General features: G+C 38.0%; 1 protein-coding gene across 1 annotated transcript in view; it reads right to left on the bottom strand.

The window, feature by feature from the left end:
* The window catches only part of ENPEP (glutamyl aminopeptidase), a 46842-nt gene extending 33787 nt beyond the window's left edge, over positions 1-13055 (bottom strand). The window contains exons 1-3 of the mRNA XM_081332880.1: positions 12151-13055; positions 6770-6911; positions 3708-3839 (exon numbers count right to left, since the gene is read on the bottom strand). Of these exons, the coding sequence (XP_081189006.1) occupies positions 3708-3839; positions 6770-6911; positions 12151-12788 (912 nt within the window). The 5' untranslated portion in view covers positions 12789-13055. The remainder of the gene's footprint in view (positions 1-3707; positions 3840-6769; positions 6912-12150) is intronic.
* Between the last annotated feature and the right edge of the window lie 9754 nt (positions 13056-22809).

Genomic DNA, 22809 nt, shown 5'->3' with positions numbered 1-22809 from the left:
TTGCCATCTGCTGTGTCAGATCACCACACTTATCTAGTAGGCTGTAGTGTGCTTGTTGGTTCCCAGAAGGGAGTGGCTTCTTTTCAAGGCTGCTAGATGAATATTAGGACATTCTCCACAATGTGTTATATTTTGTTGTTGTTGTTGTTAGTTGCGAAGTCGTGTCCGACCCATCGCGACCCTATGGACACTGTTCCTCCAGGCCTTCCTGTCCTCTACCATCTTCTGGAGTCCATCTAAGCTCACGCCTACTGCTTCAATGACTCCATCCAGCCACCTCATTCTCTGTCATCCCCTTCTTCTATTGCCCTCAATCTTTCCCAGCATTAGGCTCTTCTCCAGTGAGTCCTTCCTTCTCATTAGGTGGCCAAAGTATTTGAGTTTTAGCTTCAGGATCTGGCCTTCTAAAGAGCAGTCAGGGTTGATCTCCTCTAGGACTGACCGGTTTGATCGCCTTGCAGTCCAAGGAACTCGCAGGAGTCTTCTCCAGCACCATAGTTCAAAGGCTTCAATTCTTTGGCGCTCAGCCTTTCTTATGGTCCAGCTTTCACTGCCATACATTGCAACTGGGAAGACCATAGCCTTGACTATACGCACTTTTGTTGACAGGGTGATGTCTCTGCTTTTTAGTGTGCTGTCTAGATTTGCCATGGCTTTCCTCCCAAGGAGCAAGCGTCTTTTAATTTCTTGGCTACAGTCCCCATCTGCAGTGATCTTGGAGCCCAGGAAAATAAAATCTGTCACTACCTCCATTTCTTCCCCATCTATTTGCCAGGAATTGAGAGGGCCGGATGCCATGATCTTGGTTTTCTTAATGTTTAGTTTCAACCCAAGTTTTGCACTCTCCTTCTTCACCCGCAACAAGAGGCTCTTTAGTTCTTCTTCACTTTCTGCCATTAGAGTGGTATCATCTGCATATCTTAGGTTGTTGATGTTTCTTCCGGCAATCTTAATTCCAACTTTTGATTCATCTAGCCCTGCTTTTCTCATGATGTGCTCTGCATATAAGTTAAATAGGCAAGGCGACAGTATACAGCCTTGCCGGACTCCTTTCCCAATTTTGAACCAATCAGTGGTTCCGTGTCCAGTTCTCACTGTTGCTTCTTGGCACGCATATAGATTTCTCAAGAGACAAATAAGATGGTCTGGTATGCCCATCTCTTTAAGGACTTGCCAGAGTTTGTTATGATCCACACAATCAAAGGCTTTAGCATAGTCAATGAAGCAGAAGTAGATGTTTTTCTGGAACTCTCTAGCTTTCTCCATGATCCAGCGTATCTTAGCAATTTGATCTCTAGTTCCTCTGCCTCTTCAAAATCCTGCCTGTACTTCTGGTAGTTCTCGATCCACATACTGCTGGAGTCTAGCTTGTAGGATTTTAAGCATGACTTTACTAGCATGAGAAATGAGTGCAATGGTGCGATAGTTTGAACATTCTTTGGCACTGCCTTTCTTTGGAATTGGAATGTAAACTGATCTTTTCCAATCCTGTGGCCACTGTTGAGTTTTCCAAATTTGCTGGCAAATTGAGTGTAGCACTTTTACTGCATCGTCTTTTAAGATTTTGAATAGCTCAACTGGAATACTGTCACCTCCACTAGCTTTGTTGTTGCTCAGCTTTTCTAAGGCCCACTTCACTTCACATTCTAGGATGTCTGGCTCGAGGTCCGTGACCACCTCATTGTGATTATCAGGGACGTTAAGCTCATTCTTGTATAGTTCTTCTATGTAATTTTGCCACCTCTTCTTAATCTCTTCTGCCTCTGTTAGGTCCCTGCCATTTTGGTCCTTTATCATGCCCATTTTTGCATGAAACGTTCCTTTCATCTGTCCAATTTTCTTGAAAAGATCTCTGGTCCTCCCTATTCTATTGTTTTCTTCTATTTCTTTGCATTGTTCATTTAAGAAGGCATTCTTATCTCTTCTAGCTATTCTTTGGAATTCTGCATTTAATTGGGCATATCTTTCTTTTTCTCCCTTGCCTTTCGCTTCCCTCCTTTCCTCAGCTATTTGCAAAGCTTCCTCAGACAGCCATTTTGCTTTCTTGCATTTCTTTTTCTTTGGGATGGTTTTGGTTGCTACCTGTTGTACAATGTTGCGAACCTCTGTCCATAGTTCTTCAGGCACTCTGTCTATCAGATCTAATTCCTTAAATCTATTTGTCACCTCTACTGTATATTCAACAGGGATATGATTTAATTCATACCTGACTGGCCTTGCGCTTTTCCCTACTTGCTTTAATTTAAGCCTAAACTTTGCAACAAGAAGCTCATGGTCTGAGCTACAGTCAGCTCCTGGTCTTGTTTTTACTGACTGTATAGAGCTTCTCCATCTTTGGCTGCAGAGCATATAGTCAATCTGATTTCTGTGTTGACCGTCTGGTGATGTCCATGTGTAAAGCCGTCTCTTGGGTTGTTGGAAAAGAGTGTTTGCTATGACCATCGTATTCTCTTGACAAAATTCTATCAGCCTGTGCCCTGCTTCATTTTGTACTCCAAGGCCAAACTTGCCTGTTATTCCAGTTATCTTTTGGCTTCCTACTTTAGCATTCCAATCCCCCATGATGATAAGGACATCATTTCTGGGTGTTAGTTCTATAAGGTGCTGTAGGGCTTCATACAACCGGTCAATTTCATCCTCTTCAGCACCGGTGGTTGGGGCATAGACTTGGACTACTGTGATATTGAATGGTTTGCCTTGGATTCGAACTGAGATCATTCTGTCATTTTGAGGATTGTATCCCAGTATTGCTTTTCCTATTTTTTTATTGACTATGAAGGCTACTCCATTTCTTCTGAGGGATTCTTGCCCGCAGTAGTATACCTGATGGTCATCTGAATTAAATTCACCCATTCCTGTCCATTTTAGTTCGCTGATACCTAAGATGTCAATGTTTAGTCTTGTCATCTCTTGTTTGACCACGTCCAGCTTTCCTTGATTCATGGATCTTACATTCCAGGTTCCTATGGAGAAAAAATCTTTACAGCATCGGACTTTCCTTTCACCACCAGACATATCCACAGCTGAGCGTCCTTTCGGCTTTGGCCCAGTCGCTTCATTCTTTCTGGCGCTACTAGTACTAGCCCTCTGCTCTTCCCCAGTAGCATATTGGACGCCTTCCGACCTGAGGGGCTCATCTTCCAGCGTCATATCGTTTTGCCTTTTGGTACTGTCCATAGGGTTTTCATGGCAAAGATACTGGAGTGGGTTGCCATTTCCTTCTCCAGTGGATCACGTTTTGTCAGAACTCTCTGCTATGACCTGTCCGTCTTGGGTGGCCCTGGACGGCATAGCTCATAGCTTCATTGAATTACGCAAGCCCCTTCGCCACGACAAGGCAGTAATCCATGAAGGGGTGTTATATTTAGTTAAAGTTTTATTTGACATTATTGCGAAATAATGTAACAATACATTATTTCATTCAGAGCCTTACATTAAAAAAATAGCTTCAAGTATCTTCTCAAAATATAGCATAATTACATAATTAGAAGAAAGGTAAGCTTCAAAACTACAAAGTCCTTACTAAAGCTTTAAAACATGATGTAAGAGAACTTTGTGAAATGGGAGAATTTGGCAGAAAATGATATGATCTCTTTTTGTAGACAGAGAAAACCAGGCATGGGAAAATTACTTAGGATATGACTTTTGGTAAAACTATTGTTTGCTTTTCATTTTGCAAAGCAAAATGTCCTTGAGAAAGAACTTACTGGAATTCCACGAGATGAAATTCTTTCTTCATATTTAAACTGGTGCACAGCCCAGGCCACCAAGTAAGTACTCATTGGGACAGATTTCTTGAATATTGTCTTTGTCCATTTGTTATCTATTGAAATTGTTTTCTGGAGAATAAAAGAGTGAAAAAAATAAATTACAAATGAAGCATTTCTGTAAAGTAAATACTTGTCTGTTAGGATTCATTTATTTATAGAATGAAGTCAAGAAACTCAATATTTTTCATTGTTAATGTTCTTGTACTATAGAACTACATCTAATCCAGTTTTCTGTATCTTTTTGTTGTCATCTTGTTGTCCTCTAGATTTCTGCATCCCATTTATGGTGAGCCTTACCCAAATTATCTTTTTTGTTGTTAGAATATTGCTGAGCAGAATTTTCCTACATGATTGCTCTTACTATCTTGCAAGATTTTTTTTTTCTTCTGAATATAATTTTTATTAAGAAATTTAATTGCCATAGTTAAAACTAATGCAAACTAAACTTAGAGAAAAAGAAGGAGAATGGAAAGCAAGAATAAAAAGTGAGCAAAAAAGAAAGAAAAATATAAAGAAATGACTTGCAACCTTCATCACAAGTATAAACAAATTAATAACTCTTTTAAACAGATATATCTTCATCACATATCTCATTCCTTATCTATAAGCAATCCATAAAACATAAAGTTTTCAATCATAGTCAGTAAAAAGGCCATAAATGATTCCCAGGACCATGAGGAAGGAAGGAAGGAAGGAAGGAAGGAAGGAAGGAAGGAAGGAAGGAAGGAAGGAAGGAAGAAAGAAAGAAAGAAAGAAAGAAAGAAAGAAAGAAAGAAAGTCTTATTTTAACCTTGATCAATAAACCAATTGCATATTCCTTCCTTTACTACTAACCAGTAATTTATTTCAACAGATTGAAACTTTAATTCAATCAAATATTGTTGTAGAATTTTACTTGTCTTTATTCTGTCACATGGACTTCATCAAAGCTTTAACAAGCCTCTTTTGTAGATCCAGTAGAAACTTCAGCCGGTTTCTGTTGTACATCCAATAAAGTACCCTTTTCAAAGGATTCTCTTGGCCTATCTTTTATATTTCAATATTCTATGCTTTCTCTGTCTTGTCAGATAAAATGTGTTCCACTTCTCTCAATTCTTCATTACATCTTTTAGGCATAGTCTATCCACAAAAGTAGACTAACAGTGTTGATATTGTAATTACTAATTTCTGTTTTCATTCTTCAAAGACCTCAGTAAATATTTCTCAGTTATAACATTTTGTGTCATATTATAAGATCCACCATTAATTAATATCAAGAACAGACTTGTCCTTTTTTAAATCCTGCTTAAATCTTTAGTCCCCTCTAATCTCTAGTTTCTAAAGTCATCGCTTATCTTTTGTTATGACTTGCAACATCCAGGGTAGCCAAAACAAATGTGTTTCCCACAGAAGGTTGTTTATTTTTTAAAGTTAATTCTAAAATCTTATATTAAAAATGGATATTCCAAATTATCCAGACTCTTAATCCTTTTATAACTTTTCTTAGATTAAAACCTTACTTAGCTTTTTGCTGTTTATTTCAAAATTTTAATTTAAGCTTAAATCTTTATAAGCTTTATATCTTATCTTTCTTCTTAGAATTGCAGATAAACTCACCCAAATGAAGACTTTTCAAATTTGTCATTTCAAAGATCTTAAATAGTCTGAAGATGGTTAATAGGCAATTTCCAAAAGTGATTAGGAAGTGTCCAGCTTCCAGAAATTGAATCAAGTCTTCCAAGTAACTTCATTTCATTATTTTAAAAATAAAAGTTCTATACGCAAACCATAAGTTTTTTGTTTCTAGAAATAGGTTATGGAGCGCAACCACAATTACCTAAACATGCCTGCTGATAAACAAATTCCACTAAGCTCAAATGACCTTATTTCCAGGTAAATAGTCACTCAAGGCATTAAAGTAAGCACCTCTTTTGATGATATTGAATAGGTGTTTTTGTGTGCAAGAAAGAGGAAGAAATATTCCTCCCTATTTATAGAAAATTATACCAGAAATACCCATTGATACTTATTGAGAAGAGGAAATCTGAAAGCTATAAAGCAAGAGTGAATTGGCCACAATGCAACACACAATCTGTATGCATAAATATATAACTGAAATAATACAACTGAAATAAATAAACTACATATAGTCACACACAGTTATGCCTTGGATCCTACCTTTTTACATTGTGGCATTTCCAGAGATTGCATTATTCAGAGGAAATTGTGCCTTAGTACTAATATGAAAAAGATATTGTGTCATTCTTATTCTATTATTTCCAACACATTGGAATGTTGGAAGGAAACAACACATAGTGTGACAATTCTTTGAAAACTGTACACAGAGAGGTTGAAATTGGCTGTGGGAAAAGCCAAGAAAAGAAATATCAAATTGGAAAGTAGCCACTGGATCCAAAATGCCTAGAGCAGCATTTCTTAGCATGAACACCTTTAAGATGTATGGACTTCAACTCCTAGAATTTCCCAGCCAGCCAAAGCTGGTTGGGGAATTCTGGGAGTTGAATTCCATAGATCTTAAAGGTGGCCAGCTTAAGAAACATTGGGTTAGGGAATCCGAAGGGAAAAAATGTTTTGGAAAAATTTCCTCCAAAATGCCTTTGGGAAAGGCAATTGGGAATGCTGCCAATCTCTTCCACTCTAGTCTCATGAAGCAAAGTAAAAATGTGTAACCCGCCCTCTACCTCTTATTGTATATTTATATACATAAGCACAGAAATGCAACAGAAGGAAAGCATAAATGCACCCACAGAGACACAACACTTATGATTAGAGCCCCACATGTACACACACACTCACACACACAGAGAGACAGCATGTATGCACAAACTGTAGTCTGACTAGTTCCCTGGGAAAAGTGTTTTACATACACATAAATGAATCAGATTGTGAAAGAATATACTAACATATTGATCCATGTTGCAGGATATATTAATAGTTAGATAGACAAACAGATAGTCAGACAGATATTTTAAAAAACAAGAAACAGTCTGAATATATACCTCCACTGGCATGTTTGATATGGCTTCATAGTCATGTTCATGAGTAATAGATATCGTATATGTTGCTTTTTTGTTAGGCTCATCAAAGCAAGGAAATGATTTTCGTGCATCAGTTGGCTCGTGATCAGTTGCTGCTATGTATCTTTGGAAAAGAATGAAAATTATTGCATTAAAACATTACTCAGGGATATTTGGAATAATTTCTTAGAAGAATAAGGACTTATTTCATTACTTAATTATTTAATTTGAATAAAAAAGGATATCAGATGCTTATGTCACAGGTCCAAATTAGACAAAGAGTTAATTCTATAAAAGTAATATTACTAATTTACAATACACATTGATCACAATAGATGGAGAATGAATGGCTGGATGGAGAGACAGATTGATCAACACATATAAGAAATAAGATTGCAGTAAAAAAACCAGGTGCTAAGGTCTTTCAAGTGCTTTAAGTATATACACTCTGAGTACCCTTGTCTATCTTTGTCCATTGCTCAAGAAATACAATTTAACAGCATTTGTGACTAAACTGGAATATTGAGCTGCAGAAGTTCATCCAGAAACCTATTGAAACAAGTTGGTATGATGATGTTTCTTATATTAATTTATATGTAGAGAATTTAAGTGACCAAGGTAAACTGTTACTAAAACTGTTTCCAAAATTAATATTAAACATTTTCATGTAAAGTTGAATTATGCTTTCTTAACAGCATTTTGTACAGAATGCCAATTGTAGCAACTGATTGATGAGAACATACAGCCATGTGTGTCTTTTAAATTAATTAATTCCAAGTGTTGGTAATTTTTAAACCACATATTTGCAAATACTGTCAACTGTACAAAAGTAAGAGAGGTTCAAACAAATGTAGAAAAAATAATAAAGAAGAAAAAATCATAGACTATAATTTCTCTGAAGCTTTATAAGTTTTCATTAAGAATCAATTTGTCAGGATCCTTGGCTTGAGTTCTTTAAATTCTTATCAATTTAAACCTGGACTTAAAACTTTGATTAGAACATGTAGCTAGGATTTTCATCATTTCCTGATAAAATACAATAATGTATTTGGAAATTCAGGCACCAACACGAACTATAGCTATATAGCTATAATCCCAACAATGACCTGTTAGAAAGTGAATTAGAAATTACATTTGGAGTAGATAACAATAGTACAGATAGATCATAAAAATGCTGTGCCATTTCCAAGGTCGAAGTAATGCTGTAGACATTGGAAAGGTCTTAACTAAAATACAATTTACTTTAAAAAATGCTGATTGTGTTCAAACCTATCTTTTTCTCATTCTTATTTTTTATTCAGCAGTTGTTCTCTTATATGAAATTTTTCATCATCCACAGCCTCTTTTACTTCATCATTCCAAAAAGCATTCTTTTTCATGCTTCCTATTAGCATAATCCCACATACTTTGGGGGCACTCTGTGATATCATTATTTTCATTCTGCTTCAGATAACTTCCATGTCCTTGTTACTGATGTCTTTTAGCACAAACCATCACATTAATCATACTTTTCAATTTATTTCTTACCATGTGTACATATAAATAGATGTATGCTTAAATCATATAGATAAAATATCAAATAGATATTTTAAATAGAGAAGAAATATATGTGGCTGTACATTTCTTTCAACTCCCAAGTAGCTACATTTGACTGGCTAAGCAGTATCTCTTAGTTGGTTTGGGGAAACACCTGAAGTTCTAAACCATCTCTCAAATAATATTGTCCAGACTTTCCCTACGCTACAACTCCTAGAATTCCCAGCAAGCAGATAATGAGAGCTGCAGCCTCAATACATTTGATGGGTGCTAAGCTAGAGAAGGCTGATGTAGACAAAACTAGAATTATGTTCCAAAGTATCCATTAGTACATACCAAAATGTGGTGAAAGCACGTTTTTACATTATTTAACTTTCAAATATATGACAGCTTTGTTAGGGTAAAAGGATTCTTTACTGGTGTTGTTACTAAGTACATATCCCTTAATGGTTTTGAAAGGAAGACTAAGATCAACAAATGGATAACTTGCCTATCAACCCCTTTTCATCTATTTAGCAGATTATCATAAAACAGATGTTCCCTCTTCTACTGTCTCTTAATATAATCCATTAATTATCACGTGCAGGAGAGACTTGGCCACACATACACTGAGTGTGTACAATGGGAGCAATCCTGACTTTTTATTATTTTTAGTTAACATTCTGCATTAACGATTCTGTGCCCACAATCCTGACTCACATCTTTTATTCTAAAGTTCTTCTTGCAGTCATAGAATTCAGAGTTTCTTTTGATTTCCAAATCTCTGACCATTGCACAAAATATAGACTAGTTTATGACTTGTAATGAAAGTTGAAAGAGTACATGGATGGAACCAGATAATGCTAACTAACTGCCTTACAAATTTATAGGAATATTAAGAGTACAATTTAAGGCATTTCTACAGCATTTCGGAAGAGAGATGATAATCCACAATAGGATCTTTGTAGAGCTTGTGGCACCATGCGACCTATACAATTTTCAGCCTGACCTATTCTTCTGAATACTTCATTAAAGTTCATTTTATTAAGAAAAAAAAAATCTAATTTCAAAGCCTCTATTATCATCTCAATACAAATATGGTCAAAGAAGACAATACATATTGTGTATATCTCAATCAGTCCTTGCAAAAATATTTGTTTCAGATTGCTCTAGGCTTTAGATACAAAGAATGACTATGTCAGTACCAACATTGCTTCATCAGTCCACACTGTTTCCCTACTTACAATTCTGACTAAATATGGGAATGACTGAAACTCACTCAGACTACAACTGTCACTCTTCCAGGCAAATAGCACTGGATGATGCGAGTTGTAGTCATACACCTGGAGACTATGAGATTGGGAAAGAACTGGAAAAATGGAAAAATTCCAAAACTTAATATATATTGTACTTTCCCTGAAAATAAGTAACATTCACTGTGATGAAATGAATTTCCAATTAAACAATAGCTTATAAGACTTTTGGAAACAATGTTCTCTATGCTGTTAATTTCTACAGACAATGTAGCATGTTATGAAAACCTGCAAGATAGAATTATGTTCCCTGCAGCAGGGAACTTGCAACCACAGCTTCCTTAACATATGGCTGTCCAGTTTTTGCTTAAACAAGTCGTCCCTGGAGTGCTCTGTTCCATAATCTAACACCTCTTGCTTGAAGTTTCCCTAATGTTGCAATTTCCACTCATTAATTCTAGTTCAGCTCTCTGGAGCAGTCTCTTTCAAAACCTGAGTATTTCTCAAAGCCTTAATGACTTGAGCACAGAGACAAAAGCTAAAAAATTCAGAGAATAATATTCTCTTAAACTACATACCTAGAACAGGAATTTGCCAACCAGGCAATAGCTGGGTTGAAAATGGATTTTAAATGGATTTCCTGTAGCCTTATTGTGCCCAAAAGACTGCTGCTGCAGCATTGGAAAGATAAACATATGGCCCCATACGCCCAATGGACTGAAGACCTGATTGCTTTTGACACCTATGAATGGAGTACCTATAAGACTTGCCTAGACAAATATAATAAAACATGGGACTCATTTTTACAAAATATAATAGGTTAAAACATGATAGTTATATAAATGTATTAGAAATATGTGTATACTTGAGTGATATTTGTACTAGATAAGGACATGTAGTCCTCAACTTACAACAGTTCATTTAGTGACCATTCAAAGTTACAACAGTACTGAAAAAAGTGACTTATGACCATTTTTCAGGCTGACAACCATTGCATCATCTCTATAGTCACATGATCAAAATTCAGATGCCTATCAGCCGACTCATATTTATGACAGTTGCAGTGTCCCAGGGTCATGTGATTACCTCTTATTACCTTCAGATAAGCAAAGTCAATGGGGTAGCCAGATTCACTTAACAACTGCATTACTAACTGCAGTGATTGACTTAACAACTGTGTAAAATGGGGCAAAACATACTTAACAAATATTTCATTTAGCAACATAAATTTTGGACTCAATTGTTGTAACTTGAAGACTATCTTTATAGAATCATAACTGTTTGCTGTTATGATATATCATATTATGTTTTTTTCCTTTTTCTTGTGGCATTGTTTACTTTTTTTAGAAAGCACTTTTATGTATTTTTTCTCTGTCACAATATATATATATTTCTATCATAAATGTTTTTTATGTTGTTCCTTTTCTTTTTCTTTCTGTTATTATTTTAAAACCAATAACAAAAAGGATTTCCGTATATGGACTGAGATGCTGAGATTTCTCAGTCTGAGATCATGTGTCACAACCAATGGACACCCCTACTCCCAAAGTCCTGTTTCAAAAACAGCTGCCCTTTGAAGTTGTGATTAGGAGGATGAGAAGCAACAACCAGATTCCTATCTAGCCTTCCACTAGATAACATTCCACTGATAACATTTCTACATGTCTAACAGTAGTCAACTCTTAATCTGGATGCTGCCATGTTATTACCAAACCATTATGCATCAAGATACTTTATAGGCAACAAAGGGAAGAAATTGTGCATTAAAAGAAAAAAACAACAACAACGCAAGGCTTCCTGGATGTATTTTCTACAAAAATAAGGCCATCATTGTATAAATAATGAATTTCACTTCTAATATCATAGTAATTTAAATTAAACTACCAGACATATGTTTCCTGTCCTGGAACATTCTGCCTAACAATATAAAAGTAAAATTAAGAATAAGATAAAGAACTTTATAGAACAAAAGCACAAGAGATATGTGTTTATTTTCTTGCCTTTGTAAATATGTGGTAAATTCATAAGCAAAAATAAACCATATTCCCAGACCATCTCCGTGTTGTAGCTATCATTATCCCGTTGTCGCGTTCCTTAATATTTTATATATATATATATAGTTTTCGTAGATTTTCACGGGTATAGGTATGTAGGTCTTGGCGTGTATTCGGGTCTTTTCCCGTGTAAGATTGTGTGTGCTTTGCTCGCACAAGCACAAAGCTGTAGACACCAGCCTGAAGATGACGAGTGGGACCTCGTCGAAATGTCGCCAAGACACTCTCAATCTTACACGGGAAAAGACCCGAATACACCAAGACCTACCTACCTACCTACCTACCTACCTACATACATACATACATACATACATACATACATACATACATATATATATATATATATATATATATATATATATATATATATATATATATATATATATATACACACACACACACACACACACACACACACACACACACAGTATATGAAAGACCACAGTTCTGTGGTGAGGAAAAAAAGGTGTAAGATGGAGAGAGAAAGAGAGAATAGCCTTGTGAAAAAATAACAGTGCAAAAAATGTTAAAAGAGATTTACTTGATCTTTCCATTCTCTCCATAGGTTGTACTATAAAATCCAACCAGGGAACCATTCAAATAGCCTTTGAACTTCATACTCAGGAAATAGTTGCTAGGACGTAAGTCTTCTTCTGCCTCTATCACCACATATTCTTGTGGCTCATATCCAAAGCAACGCTTTATCTCAATGATCTGGCCAGAGGATGTCCTGAGCTGAGGCATTTCCGTGATCTTTGTTTCTCTCAGGTGAAGCCACAAATGCTTGGTTGTCTGTTCTTCCAACCTGATGGAGATATTTACCATTCCGGTGTACACCTCGGCTTCCATCTCAGGAGTCAAGTGTAAGTCGTAATGAACTGGGTGAACATAGTTGGGCAGCCTGAAATCTGTCCAGGGTCCATTTTCATCATTTTTGGCACTGCAAAAAACACTGCTCCCTGAAGGATTTGTGACATCTGGAGTATTGGATATGGGTGATTTTGTTGACACTTCCCCATTGACTTCTGGAGGATTGCAGGCCTCAGTATCTAATCCTAAACCTAATCCGAGTCCCAAAATTAAGCCCACCACAATTACCACTCCACAAATGATGGCCACGTGCTTGCCTTTCATGCAATGCATTTTGGATGACTTATCTTCAATGCCCATTCCTTGCATCTCCCACTATGCTTACCAAACTTAAAACAGACACATTAAGCAATAGTGCGGTTGCTTGCTTGCTCTCTTCTCTCTCTTTGGCTGAACGGACTCCAATGTATTTAATAAGTTGTCTCTTCCTCTTTCCTTCTCATCTGCTTCTGCTTGCCTCTCTCCTCTCTCCCTCCCCTCAGTTCTCTGTCAGACAGTTGACAAAAAAAGAAGTTTGATTTTTTCCAAAGGAAAATGATTGGTAAAGCAGGAATCGGTTCAGGAGACAAGAAAGAGGAAACGGCATGTAGAAGAACTTTGTAGCTGCTTCTATTTGCCTTATAAGCAGCACAACCCCACCCCCAACTCCTCCCGCTCTGGTCAGAGTTAAATATAAAACAGTGCTGTGTTAATCAGCAGTTGGAGATGATCAAGTGCCAAAGCTCCGTCAGCAGCTTTCTAAAAGACAGCTCACTGCTAGAGAGGTGTAGCTGATCAAAACTCCGAAGCTTCGTCACTACCTTTACCTTTCTCATCTAGTTTCTTTTATGAGCAGGAGTCTCCTCGGACTTCCACTTCATGTATTTGTGCGGGGTGGGGTGGGGGAGTGCACATTCTTGATTTTTGGGGGGGAAAAGTCCTTCTTAAATCTTTCTATTTGGGTTTTCCAAGTTGATGAGCTTTACTTTCAGTTTTTCTACACTCTGTCATTCCAAGTGGTTAGAGAGAAAAAATTAAGCTGCAAATACAGCTTTTTTTCTTTTCTTCTTCTTTCTCTGTCTGTTTCAGACAGTAAATGTCGGTCTTTTGTTTTTTTCCCCCCTACACACAGAAAGCCAAATGTAATCCCCAAGAATCCACTCCAATTTGCATATCGAGCAAACAGGCGGCAGTGGACATACACATCTGATTTAGCTATTTCTGGTTCACTGTGTTTGTTCAGAGAGATAATTGGGATACTTGGAGCAAAGATGATTTCTGCCGGCTAGTCTGCACGTTACAAATATCAGACCAAATGCATGAAAAATAAATTTGACATTCAAATGGTTCTTATCCTGTGTATGAATAGTTTTTTTTGCAATCTTTGAAAACTATGCATCTCCAAGAACCTATTCTTTCATTCCAACAAATGTGCCAAGAATAACCTCAGGATTGGAGGGCTGGGGCAGCTGGGTTGCACATTTAGGTTCATCCTTCTCGTGTTGAGAAGCAGTTTCTGAACCAGAAAGCTTTGCAGGAAAATGGATCTGGAGATTTGTTGCTAAATGAAATCACTTCAAAACTGTATACCACTTCTCATAAATAGTAATTTTGCTGAAAGATGTCACATGTAATAGTACAGGTAGCCCTCTACTTACAACAAAAATGGAGCCCAAAATTTATGTTGCTAAGTGAGAAATTTGTTAAGTGAGTTTTGCCCCGTTTTAGGACTTTTCTTGCCACATTTGTTAACTGAATCACTGCAGTTGTTAAATTAGTAACACGATTGCTAAGTGAATCAGGTTCCCGCATTGACTTTGTTTGTCAGAAGGTTGCAAAAGGTGATCACATGACCCTGGGACACAGCAACCATCGTAAAGAGTCAGTTATCAAGCATCTGCATATAAATCACATCACTATGGGGATGCTGTAATGGTTGTAGGTGTGAAAAATGGTCATAAGTCACTGTTTTCAATGTCGTTGTAACTTTGGCAACTAAATGAACTGTTGTAAGTCGAGGACTACCTGTACTATGTAGAGGTCAGCTATTGTTCTTTTATGGGTTCATTGAAAGGTACAGCTTGACAAATGGTGCATAAACCTTTACACACAACAGTGTATGAAGGAAATAATAATAATAATAATAATAATAATAATAATAATAATAATAATAATAATAATAATAATAATAATAATAATAATAATAATAATATAAAGTTGGAAGGGACCTTGGAGGTCATCTAGTCCAACCCCCTGCTCAGGCAGGAAACCCTATACCATTTCAGGCAAATGGCTGTCCAGTCTCTTCTTAAAAACCTCCAGTGTTGGAGCATTCACCACCTCTGGAGGCAGGTTGTTCCACTGGTTAATTGTTCTAACTGTCAGGAAGTTTCTCCTTAGTTCTAGGTTGCTTCTCTCCTTGACTAGTTTCCATCCGTTGCTTCTTGTCCTGCTTTCAGGTGCTTTGGAGAATAGCTTGACTCCCTCTTCTTTGTGGCAGCCCCTGAGATATTGGAACACTGCTATCATGTCACCCCTCACCCTTCTCTTCATTAAACTACACATACCCAATTCCAGCAACCGTTCCCTATATGTTTTAGCTTCCAGCCCCCTAATCATCTTGGTTGCTCTTCTCTGTACCCTTTCTAGAGTCTCGACATCTTTTTTACATCGTGGTGACCAAAACTGGATGCAGTATTCCAGGTGTGGCCTTACCAAAGCATTGTAAAGTGGTATTAGTACTTCACTTGATCTTGATTCTATCCCTCTGTTAATGCAGCCTAGCACTGTGTTGGCTTTTTTGGCAGCTGCAGCACACTGCTGGCTCATATTGAAGTGATTGTCTACTAAGACTCCGAGATCCCTCTCACAGTTACTACTATTGAGCAAGGTACCACCTATACTATACCTATGCATTTGATTTTTCCTGCCTAAATGTAGAACCTTACTTTTTTCACCATTGAATTTCATTTTGTTAGATAGTGCCCAGTGTTCGAGTCTGTCCAGATCCTTCTGTATCTTAAGCCTGTCTTCTGGAGTTTTGATTGACAGCAAGGTGTTTGAGAAAGTTGTGGATGTATGAGGAAGATTGGATCCTGAAAAACCAGAATGGAGAATAAAAGGCACTTAGTAAAGCTGTGTAGACATGGTAGAAAGAAGGGATAATGTTCAAGGACTGTTTAAGAAATACAGTTAATCATATTGGTATGAAGCAGTTTCAGTTCTGCTTCCTTTTCATTTTGTTATATCACACATTTAATTTCTTTGCCTTATTTTTCTTTTTCTGCACTCCTCAAAACAATGCTTACTCTGAAAAGAATAGCATGGTAAGTATATCTAAATATGTATGAACTTCGCTGTATAATATTGCCCTGAAAATCAACTTAAAGTCAGGTAAGCAAGGATGAGGTTACAGCTTATTAATATGCATTTGGAAAAAAAATCCATTCTACTATATAGTACAAAACAAAACCTGAACAAAATAAGTATCTCAACAGTCCTCGCGATAAACTATCAAAATATGGGTAATGTTTGGATTCTCTAGTTATAGAATGCCCCAGAATGATTCTTCAAATTGAGAAAAAATAGCTCTATTGCACTAAAAAGCAAGAATTAAAGCAAAATTATGGAGAATATATTTAATTTCAAAAAGTAGTAAATGTTGAAAGCTGAACTTGAGACTGATGTCCTCCCTTTCCCTTTCCCCTCACCTTTGACTGCTAAAAGTTATGCTGATGCAACCACACTATATTCTATTATAATAACATTATAGTTTTATAAAGATTGAGTAACAGGCAGCAGAAACAGACAGAGGCTGGCTTCACTAAGCTATTCTGACAGCAATCCATTGAACTTGGTGGTGCTCCCAAGCTGATATGAACCACATGCCCACAGCACTTTCTCATTAATTCCATTTCTAATATGGAAGAGACATCACATGAATTGCTATATATTCATAGCAGTGCAGAAACAGCTGTAAATTTTGGAAAACTGCAAGCAGTTTTATCTTGTCCAAGCATAAACATATAGGAAAATTTTGCACTGCATATAAAAGAGGAGTCTTATCTTGGTGCCAGTCCAAAGAAGAATGGTATTTTTTTTAAAGGATTACACTTGTTATTATTGGCCAAGTTTAATGTAAACAGCTAATGCCTTGGTCACATCTGATATTCATTTGCTAAACTGGAAAATTCTCATCTTATGTAAACTTATTTAAATGCATGGTGCAAAGAATTAAGGACCTTCTTATATATTTTATCACTTTTTCCTTGACTTTCTTTTAATCCTTGGTTCAATAAATATGAAGTAATAAAGAAATCAGTGAACTTTGCAAACCAGGATATAAATAGTTTGTGCGTATAATGTTTAATGTGTTTTTGTTTTCATTTTATGGCTTTCATGGTAATATTTAACAATAATCTAGAGAGAAAATATAGATTTAAAAAAACACAATTACAAGAATCACATTAACATCCATGGAAAAGGGTGTACTGACTTCTTTAATCTGACCTCTAAATATACTAGATCACACTTCCTTGGAATCCTAGGCAATTTAACCTCAAGAGCTCTGGAGAACCCCAAGCTGGAGAAGGTAGCTTTATTGTACCAAGAGAAGAAATGATTGAATCCTTTTCACTTTGGATTTAATATTTTGGAAGCAAAAGTTCAAATGGAACTGATGGTGAACCAGAGCGCAGAGTCCCTACAACAAACAATGGGGACCTGACTAGTACAGATAAGTCATTCAATTGTCTTTAGCAGTGTTAGTTTGCCCTTGGTAAGCTCTTCAGTGACAGCTAAGAATTTTGTTTCCCTTTTCTCATATTTTCTAAGCATAGAAAAAGGAGTAAGAAGAATAAAGAAAAGCAAAACAAAACAAACTTCTATTATGCAAGCATACAGAATTATGTAAGTCCTTAAAACCACTTATGATGCCAAAATCCACTCAATCATCTTAGTAGTTGTGATAACTTAATCTAATGATGGAGAATCTTAGAGGCTGAGCATCACATGCCTGTTGACTCAACACAAGTACTGTGCAAACTATTACTTTTCATCACACTTTTTCCTCTCAAGGATTCTCAGCTCAACGTGGGTATTAACTAGGGGAAGGAAGAAGGTGAAAAATAGCACATATAAAATACACACATGTATTAATGACAAGAAAGCTATTTACATTGATAGATAAAATGTTCAGCACTTTGTTGGTTATATTTGCAATCAGAAAAATCTTTGTAAATGTTACAATTGCTCCATGAGAAATCGTTCTGTTCTTTGTACTCCAATGTTGTACAAAGAGAAAACATATTTAAGAAAGTTCTCTTAATATTTATCTGGCTTTCCCATCCCTGGTTCTCTTGTGATCAAATTCAGTATTTTAAAGCATTGAATAGACTGTATCTTTTCTGGAAAGAATTTACACCCATCACTGATCACTATCAATCTGATATTTTTTCCCCGAAAAAAGGTTATTTGTATTTCTCTATAGTAAATTATTAAAATAATTTATAAGTGTGTCCATTTCAAAATGCCATGTTTGCCTGTGAACCTGAGCAATAAAAAAGAACACCAATTACAAGCAACAAATATACAAACAGATTAAGAATGCATGCTGTATCCTCATATGTGCAGAAAAAAACAGAATAACTTCCATAATTTGAAATATGTACTGAGCCAATTTATTCAAGGTAAATGACCAAACAATAACAATTGTTCTGAAACATTTTATTATGAAAAACTACTAGACCAGAAAAGTTTGGAATTGTCCAAATCATCCCAATTTTGTTCCTGAAGCTTTGGGTAGAGGGAGGAAAAGAAACAGAAACTGAACTCAAAAATAAATTTTATATTAGAGAAGTAATATATCTATACTAGCATTAGTTAGATAAGATTAATTTTTTAATCTGTCAAGGAAAATCTTGAATTTATTATTTTACCACCTAATTTTGCTGCTGGACTTCTCATTTCCTATGATACAGAGAGATATTTACAGAGAGATATTTACCCATACAAAGTATTTTGGATGCTTTATGCACTCTCAGACTTGACAACTACAGGGCCTCATACTAAAAGCCTCAAGACCTCTCCCCCAATCCTCCCAGAGAGTTTCTGTAGTTTTGACAGATGCTAAAATTGCTATTGAGCAAGAAGATGTGAACCATCTGTTGTAATGGGAGTCATCAGGCATAGGTAATGTTATGTACTGGGCTCATTAGTAATACCGCTACAAGTCTCTAGTGCTACAATTGGCTATCCCTAGGTGGCAATGGTTGCTTCAAACCTATTGGCTGCCGCCTAGGGGCTAGACTATATATTGTGGTTAGTTGCAGCCATTTGCTCAGTACAGTTTCTGCACAAAATAAACTATGAGTTTCCCTGTACTCAGTTACCTTGTCTTCATTCCTGCGCCAAATAACCCACTACTTAACACTGGCGACAAAGGTGGGATCCTGCTTCACTGAAAAAGAGCTGAAGTCTACAAGGGGCAGGCAGCGCATGCCAGAGGGAAAAGGCATTTCTCCCCCCTCTCAAGGTCGGCTAGCAAGCTACGCTAGCGACCTTGTGCTCAGTGGACTCATTCCCTGAGCCTGGGAAGCAGGATTCAGAAGGAAACGCAGGAACCAGCAAAGACAGAATGCTGAAGGTCGGGAGACTTCAAGAATTCAACGTGAAGCACCCGGAAGAATGGACATCCTATTTGTCCCAGGTAGGGAACTAACTCAGGGCAAATCAGATTGTGGAAGAAGGGCTGAAGGCCACAACTCTACTCTGCGTGTGCAGCCCAGCAACCTTTGATTTGGCCCAGAACCTTTTTGCGCCAACACCGATTGAAGCGGTCTCCTACGCAGACTTCAAAAAGAAGCTAACCGGACATTTCCAGCCCAAGATGCCTGAAATGGCTTGGTGGTTCAAGTTCAACCAGAGAGTGCAGCAACCCGGCAAATTAGCTTCCAAATTCATAGCGAGCCTGAGGCAAGCCGCACGTCTTTGCAAATTTTCAAATTTAGAAGAACGATTACGAGACCAGCTCGTCTGCAGCCTACGGGACAGAATGCTTCAGCAGAGACTCTTTGCCAGACCAAACTTAACGTTTTCAGAAGCACAGGATGAAGTGATGGCCGCCAAAGCCACCGGGGGTGCAGTTCAAACAGTACAGCCTGCCAAAATGACAAAGTTTGAAGAAACGGTCCACGCCAAATGCACCGATGAATCTTCCAAGGAAGAAGAGCCCAAAATCAACAGACTCCAAAAGCAACCCAACGTGTGACACCGAAACAGCCAGCAGAGAGAGAATCTCTTACCAAGATGTAAGGTGTGCGGTGGCAACCATTTTTGCGCCGATTGCAGATTCCGTTCAGCCACGTGCAGAGCTTGCGGAAGGACAGGCCACATTGCAGTGCTTTGCAGAGCCCGCCAGAGAGACCAGCCAAAAAAACACCAGTCGGAAGAACCGACTAGGAGAGGTACTGGGGCCCAGGGTCCAGTTAGTGTGGAGTTTTTCAGAAGCCGTAGAAATGTGTGCCGCACTGGGGCTAGACACCCCCTCAAACCTAAACTCAGGCTCTTGGTAGAGCTACAAGGAGTTACATGTAAGATGGAATTAGACTCTGGCTCTGCAGTCTCAATTATTTCTCAAGACACTTTTAACTTCGTGTGTAGGCGCAGTAACAATTGGGCCAAACTAAGGCCCTCAGATATAATCCTAACTGACTTTCAAAATGCTCAAGTTAAAGTTAAGGGAGAAGCCACTTGGACAATAAAATTTAAGGGGTTTTTTGGGCACCTGGATGTCATTGTAGTAGGGGGCCAAAGAACGAGTCTCATTGGACTTGATTGGTTTGATGCCTTAGGTATTCAGATTACTGGTATAAACCAGACACAAACTGCAAACCTCGCATCAGTATGTGAGGACTATGCAGATGTTTTTGATTCAGCCCTAGGAACATACACAGGCCTGCCTATCTCATTTAAGATAAATCCCAATGTAGTTCCAATCAGGGTTAAGCCTCGCAGGGTCCCCTTTGTCTTAAAACATAAAATTGATTCAGAAATCGATAAACTTGTAGAACAGGGCGTGTTACAGCCTGTTGATGGTGGGGAGTGGGAAACTCCTATAGTCACTCCACTTAAAGCCAACGGGGAAAATCGCATTTGCGCTGACTATAAACGCACTCTAAATAAAGCCCTCAAGCAACACGCTTACCTGGTCCCAGTGCTCAACCACATTTTAACCTCCTTGCAAGGGGGTACTATTTTTGCTAAACTTGATTTAGCACAGGCCTATCAGCAATTGCCAGTTGATGAGGCCACAGCTGCAGCTCAGACGATTGTGACTCATGGGGGGGGGCTTTCAAAGTTAAAAACTTACAGTTTGGAGTCAGTGTTGCACCGAGCATTTTCCAGGGAATCATGGAGCGTACACTTAAGGGTATTCAGGGCATCTGTCCTTATTTTGATGATGTTCTTATTGCAGGGGAATTCCCAGAACTGTTAGCCAGTAGGCTCAGGGCTGTTTTGCAGAGACTTTGTGAAGCAGGCCTCAAATTAAAAAAGAGCAAGTGTAGTATTGGTGTTCCTTCAACAGAATTCCTGGGTTTCCGAATTGATGCTAACGGCATTCACCTTGCTGATTCTAAAGTGAAGGCCATTAAAATGGCTCCTAGGCCCAAATCAAAAGGAGAGCTACAAGCATTCTTGGGCCTTCTAAATTTTTTTTATTGAAAAGTTTTACAATACATTTTATCTTTAGCAAAAAAAAAACACGCTCCCAACCCCCTCCCCTCCCACCCTCTTCCCCCTCCCCAACCCTCCCCAACCCCTCCCTCCCTTTCCCCTCCCCCCCCCTGACTTCCCAGAGCTGAGTACAGGGTATAAAAATACAAACAATCATAATCTAACTTATGCAAACAATCCTAAACTATTTAAACTATCGCACTTTAACTCATATAGATAAACTCCTTCTAAATTTTTATCACACATTTCTATCTCATAAGGCCGCACTAGCAGAGCCCCTCCACAGGCTTCTAGATAAGAAAGCTCCATTGAAATGGACTAACTTACATGAAAAAAGTTTCCAGGACTTAAAAGCACTATTGTCAGAAAAGTCCACTGTAACTCACTACAAAGAGTCTAAATCAGTATGTCTTGCATGTGATGCATCTCCCTATGGGGTGGGGGCAGTTTTAAGTCACGTAGAAAAAAATGGAACACAGGTTCCTATAAAATATTACTCAAGGACATTGTCCTCTGCTGAGTGCAACTATGCTCAGATTGACAAAGAGGCCCTAGCCATCGTTGCTGGAATAAAAAAATTCCATGACTATTTATATGGCAGGGACTTCACGGTCTATACAGACCACAAACCTCTGTTGGGACTTTTCACAACAGACAAACAAACCCCCCACATACTTTCTCCAAGAATGCTGAGATGGTCTATTTTTTTATCTGCATACACTTTTAAATTGATTCGCAAACCGGGCAAAGAAATGGGCCATGTTGATGGCCTCAGCAGACTACCACTCCCTCTAATGGAACCAGATCTGGATCTGGCTGCTAGAATACTGTCCATACAGGACATACCTGAATTTCCCTCCATGTGGGGGACATTGCTGCTGAAACTGCCACAGATAAAACACTTAGTAGAGTGTTGTCATGGGTATACACAGGGTGGTTAGATAAAAGCCCAGGTTCTGAATTTCAGAACTATTTTATCAGAAGGCATGAGTTATCTGCCACAAGGGGTGCATTTTATGGGGAAACAGAGTTATAATTCCTACTTCCCTAAGAGACAGGGTTTTACACTCATTACATGATGGCCATCCAGGGATTGTCAGAATGAAAGCTTTAGCTATAAGCTACCTTTGGTGGCCTGGCCTTGATAAGGACATTGAGACACAAGTACATGGTTGTTATACATGCCAGCAATCTAGGCCTGAAATGCCACAGGCTCCAGTTCACAGGTGGGAGGAAATGCACACTCCCTGGTCTAGGATTCACATAGACTATGCTGGGCCCTTTCAGGGACAGCTCTTCCTTATAGTAGTGGATAGCCAGTCCAATTCCAGTTCCTAACATGACTACTTCTAGGACCATCCAGATGCTGAGAAAACTCTTTGCCACACATGGGTTGCCAGATGTCTTAGTTTCAGACAACGGGGCCCAATTCACTGCTGCTGAATTTCAGGCCTTCCTTAGAGGTAATCTCATCAGACATGCAATGTCTGCACCTTTTCATCCATCTTCTAATGGTCAAGCTGAATGCATGGTGAGGACTATGAAGGAATTGCTCAAGCGCATTGTAACAGGTGACTGGCATCACAGATTGGCAGATTTTCTACTCTGCCAGCATTCT

Source organism: Vipera berus (genome assembly GCF_964194415.1).
Source record: "Vipera berus genome assembly, chromosome: 7".
Classification (NCBI taxonomy): Eukaryota; Metazoa; Chordata; class Lepidosauria; order Squamata; family Viperidae; genus Vipera; species Vipera berus.
Note: the sequence above shows the minus strand (reverse complement) of the source record. Positions and strands in the feature narration are given on the sequence as shown.